Source organism: Sesamum indicum, unplaced genomic scaffold (assembly GCF_000512975.1).
Source record: "Sesamum indicum cultivar Zhongzhi No. 13 unplaced genomic scaffold, S_indicum_v1.0 scaffold00121, whole genome shotgun sequence".
Taxonomy (NCBI): Eukaryota; Viridiplantae; Streptophyta; class Magnoliopsida; order Lamiales; family Pedaliaceae; genus Sesamum; species Sesamum indicum.
Genome location: NW_011628050.1, coordinates 316,404 through 324,100, shown reverse-complemented (window position 1 = coordinate 324,100; position 7,697 = coordinate 316,404). Strand labels below are relative to the sequence as shown.

Here is a 7,697-nt window from a genome sequence, read left to right as displayed (position 1 = left end):
CAAAGTAGACAAGGCTAAGGCCAAGGGGAAACAGGTCGCTTCTACCTCAGCTAAGGATCAAACTGCGAAAGGTCCTGTTCCCCCTAAGGATCTTCCTCCAGCACCCATTCCGTCACAAACCCATGCGTTGCCTGTTCTTACCGACCGCCAGCCCATCCTTGTCGATAGCGAAGGGACCCCCTCTCTGCCTCTTCTCGGATATAACTCCAGCGACCTGGAGTTGAACTTGGATGCCATCAGTGGAGACCTGGGGTTGGAGTTCGATAAACCGGAGAAGGCTGGCTGGGAGAAAACGAAGAAGAGGAAACGGTCTTCGTTGAAACACGGGCATGAGGAAGATTCGAAGGGGAAGGAGTCGGCGGGTCCTTCTGATCCCCCTAAATCTCCGTCACCCCGGCCTAAGAGTCTGAGCAGGATGGCTCGGGAAGCTGCGGACAAGTGCAGCCAAGAAGACAAGTGCAGCCAAGTTGGAGCAGCTCGCTTTGCACTGGGAGGAAGCCCGGGGGTTTACAGCGGGCTCTCAGTCGCACCCCATGAAGCCCACAAGGTGGGACGGCTCCACGAGTTCGGTGCTTTTTGCTGAGGCTGAGGGAGAGCCCTTCGACGTGTACAACTCGCTGACATCACTTCGTGATCAGGGCTCTTTGGTAACGACCAATCCGGTTCGGGTCGAGCAATTCGGTGCCCACGCTATGCTACAGGGAAATTTCTATCCCGGCTGTCTTTATCTATCCGAACTCATATGTTAACGGTCTTGCAGGGTCTAACATTTCTCCGGAGCTTGTCGCTGAAATGCACCTCTTACCGCAAGAACTACATCAAATCTGACAAGAAGGTGCAAGAGCTTCAGGCCCGAGTGGTCGAACTGGACAATCAGGCCCTGAAGCACGCGGATGAACTGTTGTCCTATGCTGAGCAAATCAAACGGTTGTCGGGCGAGCTCGATGTTGCTAGGAAGGAGAGAGAGATCGCCTTATCTGAAAGGGACGTCGCCTTGGCCGAAGGCAGGAAAGAGGGGTTCGACGCTGGTCGCGAGGCCGGACTGGCAGAGGGTCATACGAGGGGTTTTGAAGAGGGCCAATCCGGTCGCATACTTCTGGAGGAGCACCAGAAACTCCTGGCTAACTCTCGTATGGCTGTTGTCCGTGATTTCTTGAAGACGGACACTTTCACGACTGCCTTGGAGCTCAAAACTACTGACTCATTTGCCAAAGGCTATAAGACCTGCGAGTACCAAATCGAGAAACTCGGAGGGTTTTCAGAGTCTTTTGATCGCGGCCGATTGGATATCACTCTTGATGGCGATCTCCAGCCTTATCCCCCAGACCCCGAATTGAAGGATGACGAGTTCATGGTGCTTCGTGCGGAGATGGAAGCTGAAGCCGATGCGGAGGGCAAAGATGACGAAGCTGCTTAGACTCCTTTTGATAGGATTTTTGGTCTTCTTTTTGTATGACCTCCTCTTTTTGTATGACCCCTTCTTCCCCTCGATACATACTGACTAACTTGTACATTTTCTGGGGGAATGGATTCATGGGTCGTATCGAAACTGTAAATGTTCCATTCGTTAATGAAATTACTCTTTCTATCTGATGTACTTCATAACCGGCTTATGTCTTCGCATGCAACATTTTGCCTTTGCGTACTGGGAGTTAGTTTTCCGAGATGGTATTTGGATACACCCTTTTCAGTTTTGTATCTTGGGCACGCGTCTTTTTCAGTCCGCGCTTGGTTCGGAGTGCGTCTTTCTCAATTCGCGTTTGGTTCTGAATGCGTCTTTTTCAGTGCGCATTTTTGGACGCGTCTTTCTCAGTTCGCGTTTGGTTTTGAATGCGTCTTTTTCAGTTCGCATTTTTGGACGCGTCTTTCTCAGTTCGCGTTTGGTCTTGAATGCGTCTTTTTCAGTTCGTATTTTTGGACGCGTCTTTCTCAGTTCGCGTTTTTGGACGCGTCTTTCTCAGTTCGCGTTTGGTTTTGAATGCGTCTTTTTCAGTGCGCATTTTTGGACGCGTCTTTCTCAGTTCGCGTTTGGTCTTGGCAGATTGGTATGTTGCGATTAGAAAAAAGATAAGCGACGTAATGAGTTTATAAACCAAATGAGCGTGAAAGGGCATAACAAAGGTGCGCATAATTTTATAAATCGAATTAACGCGAGTTTACAGTGGATACAAATGTTTATACAATAGCATTGTTCAATCTGGTGATTCGGGGCACCGCCCCCCTAACCTTTAATCTGCTATTCGGCCTTTCGCAGGCTCCTGGTTCGATCTCCTTGTTGATGGCCTTTCGCAGGCTCCTGGTTCGATCTCCTTGTTGATGGCCTTTCGCAGGCTCCTGTTCGATCTCCTTGTTGATGGCCTTTCGCAGGCTCCTGGTTCGATCTCCCTTTCTGCGATCTCTCGAGGCTATGCGTAGAACCTTTTCAAGTTCTGGATGTTCCATGGTCGTGGTAGACTTCGCCCCTGCATGTCTTGCAACTTATACGTCCCTTTCTTTTTGATTTCCACCACCTTGAACGGTCCTTCCCATGGGGGTTCTAGTTTACCTACATGTTTCGAGACTTCGACTTTTTTAAGCACGAGGTCCCCCACCTGGAGTTCTCTCGGTCGAACTCTTCGGCCTTGGCTTCTCATCATTAATCCTTTGTGGTGCAGAATCCTAGCGTACGCCCCATCTCTCTTTTCTTCGATCATGGTGAGATCAAAGCTTCGTTCCTGTTGGTTAGCCTCGGGGTCATACATTGCCACTCTCTGAGATTCCTCCCCGATCTCTGCTGGAATGATAGCCTCCGTTCCATATACTAAGCAGAACGGGGTCTCTCCTGTTGCGGTGCGAGGTGTTGTCCTGTAAGCCCATAAGACCCCGGGTAGTTCCTCAGCCCATGATCCTTTACTGTCTAGCCGTGTTTTCAAATGCTGGAGGATTGTTCGGTTGGTCACCTCAGTTTGACCGTTGGCTTGCGGGTTCGCAACTGCCGTGAAGTGCTGTGCGATCTTGAGCTCCTTGCACCATCCCGTGATCTTCTTCCCCTGAAATTGCGTCCCATTGTCGGAAATTAGTATGCGAGGCAGACCAAACCTGCAGATGATATTTTTCCAAACGAAGTTGATGACTTCATTCTCAGATATTTTAGCGACCGCTTCCGCTTCGACCCATTTGGTGAAATACTCTACCGCCACGATGATGAATTTTTTCTGGGCTGGTGCAGGGGGAAAAGGTCCGACGATGTCGATCCCCCATTGGTCGAATGGGCAGGCTATTTTGATCGGCTCTACCGGGGTCGCGGGTTGGTGTATAAGGGATGCGTATTTTTGACAACTTTCACACTTCTTCACTAGCTCTTTGGCGTCCTTTGCCATCGTGGGCCAATAGAATCCCTGACGTATTATCTTCTGAGCCAACGACCTTGCTCCAGAGTGGTTTCCACAGCTCCCTTCATGAATTTCCCGCATAACATATAGAGCTCTCTCCTCATCTAAACACTTCAGGAGAGGTCCATCTACCGTTCGCTTATAGAGCTGTCCTGACAACATAGTGAATCGGGTGGCTCTGAATTTGACTCTCTTAGCGGCAATGGGGTCAAGAGGCAGGGTGCCGTCTTTAAGATATTTGGCAATTTCGTCCTTCCATGATTCAGGTTCTGCGACCGTCTGCACCTCCCTTCCGCCTGCGATACTTGGTCGTGCTCGAACCAGAGCCGTGATCTTGCGATCTCCAATCCCATCCATGGCAGCCCCGAACTTGGATAAGGCGTCTGCCTTGTCATTTTCTGCTCTTGGGACCTGCAAAACCGAACATCTGTCAAATTTTTTCATCCATTGCTGAGCGATTTCCTTGTAAGTTGTCATGGTTTTCTCTCTCGTCTCATACGCCCCTTCGATCTGCAGAGCGATTAACTGAGAGTCCGTGTACACCTCCAAATCTTGGGCGCCCGCCTGGAAGGCGAGCTCTAGTCCCAGTACGAGCGCCTCGTACTCGGCTTCGTTGTTGGTCACGGGGAAGGCCAGACGAATGGCTGCTTCGATCTTGACTCCCTTCGGCCCCTGTATCCATACTCCGGCCCCTCCATTGTTGGCGTTCGAGGCTCCATCTACGTGTAGCATCCATTTGGAGGTTTGCTCCTCGACCATTCTGGGTAGATCGGGTTCACCTGCTAGCTCTGTCACAAAATCTGCTAGTACTTGTGCTTTTTGGGCCGTCCTAGGTCGATATTCTATGTCATGTTGCCCCAACTCTACCGTCCACTTGATCAATCGACCTGACGCTTCGGGTCGCAACATTATGTGCTTCAGGGGGTAGTTCGTTAGCACGATCACCTTATGCGATTGGAAGTATGGTCGTAGCTTTCGAGCGGTGACCACGAGCGCGAGTGCCAACTTCTCCATCTCCGTATATCTTAATTCGGCCCCTTGGAGCATTTTGCTTACGTAATAGATGGGGTTCTGTTGACCTCCTTCTTCTCTCACCAACACCGAGCTGACTGCATGTTCCGATACGCCCAGGTAGAGGAACAGTTCTTCGTGTTCCTTCGGGTTCGCTAACAAGGGAGGGGTCGTCAGGTACTTCTTCAGCTCGTGCAAGGCCTTCTCACACTCCTCGTTCCATTCGAAGTTCTTGGGTTTTCTCAGAATCCTGAAAAAAGGGAGACTTTTGTCAGCTGACCGCGAGATAAACCTTCCGAGAGAGGTGATTTTCCCTGTCAACTTCTGGACGTCTTTGATCGTGGCTGGAGAGCGCAGATCCATGATGGCTCGAATTTTCTCCGGGTTAGCTTCGATTCCCCGTTCGCTAACCATATATCCTAAAAATTTTCCTCCACCTACTCCAAACGTGCATTTGTCTGGGTTGAGTTTCATCCCGTATGATCTCATGATAGCGAACGCCTGGGCGAGATCGGTGAGGTGATCCCGCGACCTCTTGCTTTTTACGAGCATGTCATCCACGTACACCTTCATCGTCTTTTCGAGCAGGTCTCCGAACATCTTGTTAACCAGGCGCTGGTATGTAGCTCCTGCGTTCTTTAAACCAAACGGCATCATATTGTAACAAAAGATTCCTTTTTCCGTGATGAACGAAGTCTTGTCCTTGTCTTCTTCCGCCATGTGGATCTGGTGATACCCCTGGTACACGTCCATCATTGAGAACATCTCGTAACCTGCGGTGGAATCCACCATGACATCGATCCGGGGCAACGGGTAGGGATCCTTGGGACACGCCTTGTTCAGATCCGTGAAGTCCACACACATTCGCCATTTCCCTGCGAATTTGGGGACAAGTACCACGTTAGATAGCCAATCGGTGTGCTGAATCTCCTCTACATACCCGGCATTGAGCAGCTTGTCCACTTCTTTTCGGATGATTTCATTTTTGTCGCTCCCGAAAGACCTCTTCTTTTGTCGCACAGGTCGCATCGCTGGGTCTGTATTTAACCTATGCACGATCACCCCAGGGTCGATTCCTGTGAAATCAGATGGACCCCACGCGAACACGTCCATGTTCTCTTTCAGGAATTCAATCATGGCCACCTCTCTCTCCTTCAGGCTCGCTCCTATCCTGGTGGTTCTGTCCGGCTCATCAGGAGTGAGCTGGACGACTTTGTACTCCTCACTGGGCTTTAGGTGCTCCGGCTCGTAGGGCCGAGGTTCAGCGTCTTCTTTCACTCTTCTCTTCTTCGCCTCGGGTTCTCCCTTCAGTGATAGATTGTAGCATTTCCGCGCCTCTTTCCGGTCGCACGCTACCTCTCCTACCCCGCGATCCGTTGGGAACTTCACCTTCATATGGTAGGTGGAGATGACTGCCCTGAATGAGTTCAGTCCTGGCCTGCCCAATATCACATTGTACGCAAATGGGGTATCCACTACCAAAAATTTTACCATTGTGGTCCTCCGCCTGGGCTCGTCCCCTATGGATACTGGCAACTCGATCATTCCTAAGGACGTTACTTCACTTCCGCCAAAACCGACTAGCGGTGTTTTGACCGGCTCCAACCGAAGATTTTCCAAGCCCATTTTGTCGATCACATTTTTGAAGATGATATCTGCGGAACTCCCGCTGTCCACTAAGACCTTGTGAACTGTGAAATTAGCTATGTCGAGTCTGATGACGATCGGGTCGTTCATCTCCCCCGTCTCCTCGGGCTTATCAGAGCTGCTAAGGAGATGGCTTTTCAGTACGAACTCTTTCCCTCGGCTTGAGTTCGAAGTTCGAGCGCATCTCTTCCTATCCCTGTTCGAGCTACTCGAGCTAGATCCCCCTGCAATCGTGTAAATTACTCCTTTAGTTGGCGCGTTGTTTGGGGTGGTTTGGGCGTGTATCGACTTCGATGGCCCCGGGTTCCTGTCTCTGCTCCTCGACCTGCTTCTCCTTGGCTCCTCCCTGCCTGTTCTACAATTGTGGGGGACTCGGTTTCTAAAGTACCCCTGCCTCATTAACCTTTCGATTTCGTCTTTCAATTGGAAGCACTCTTCCGTGTTGTGCCCTCTCTCCCGGTGAAACCTGCAGTATTTGTTGGAAAATTTCTTGGAGGGTGTATATCTAGTGTGCCTTGGCCATTTGAGAACATCCGCATTCTCGACCATCATCAGCGCCTTTTCCCGCGACATTGGCAGCGGGGTGTAGTTGTTATATTTGGGAATGTATTTGGGCTCCCTTTGCTTTTCTTGCTTCTGTCTACTTCCCCCGACCTCTCTTGCCTCGTTCGGCTTCCTGTACATCTGCTCGCGCTCCTTCCGCTCATAGTCCTTCATCGCATTCATCTCCTCTTCGTCTATGTATTTCTGGGCTAGAGCCATGAGCTGCTCGGCATCTCCAGGCGGGTCGCGTGCAAGCGCGGATGCGAACGGGCCTTTTTTCAAACCGTGAATCAAAATACTGACCATCATATCTATACGCAGATCTTGTATCTCTATCATTTCGTTATTGAATCTCCCTACGAAACTCTTCAATGTCTCGTCCTCTCTCTGCCGTATGGTGAATAAATGGGTGGCAGATCTCTTTTGCTTCCTTCGGCTTGCAAAGTGGAAGGAGAATTTCTGGATCATTTGCTCATGTGAATCAATGCTTCCCCTAGGTAAGTTGGTGAACCATTCTTGTGCCTTTCCAGTTAATGTGGTCGCAAACAACTTGGCCATGATTGGGCCTGGCTGCCCGTATAAGTTCATAACCATATCGAAGGCCGCTACATGTTCGTAGGGGTCCTTAGTTCCATCATATCTTGGCAAATCGGGTACTCGGAAGCCGGGTTCCACCACTTGGACCAGGACGTTGTTGCTAAAGGGTGAATTTTTGTTGTGCGCAACTATTTCTCCTCGTTTTTTGAGTTCATCTATCTGTCTGTTAAGGTTCTCTATCTGCTTTCCCACACTTTCTACCTCCGCTCTCGAGATTACCAGTTCCCTTCTCTTCGCACGACTATGACTGCTAGAGCCAGCGTCGGATGACGCTGGTCGTTTACTGCGATGCTCCTGTCCGCCCTGTATTCTTGACTCTCGGAGCGGTTCCACATTCTCGAACAGTTGCCTCCTCGCTGTTTCCTTGACCAGGGGGGTCGCAGTTCTTCTTTCATATTCCACGATTGCTTTCCGGCTGGCTTCCTCTATCATTTTCTGTAACTCATCAGGGGTTAGTTGGATGGTTGCTCCCGCCCCTTTCCTTGGAGTTTCTTCTTCCCCGGCGTTTCTCCTCGACGAACCTTTCAT

The 7,697-nt window shown here is 50.3% G+C and overlaps 1 protein-coding gene across 1 annotated transcript; it reads right to left on the bottom strand.

The window, feature by feature from the left end:
• Nucleotides 1-2,405: 2,405 nt before the first annotated feature.
• Nucleotides 2,406-7,697, bottom strand: LOC105179098. Its single transcript, XM_011102693.1, has one exon. The coding sequence runs from the start codon at nt 7,695-7,697 to the stop codon at nt 2,406-2,408; it is 5,292 nt and encodes a 1,763-aa protein (XP_011100995.1).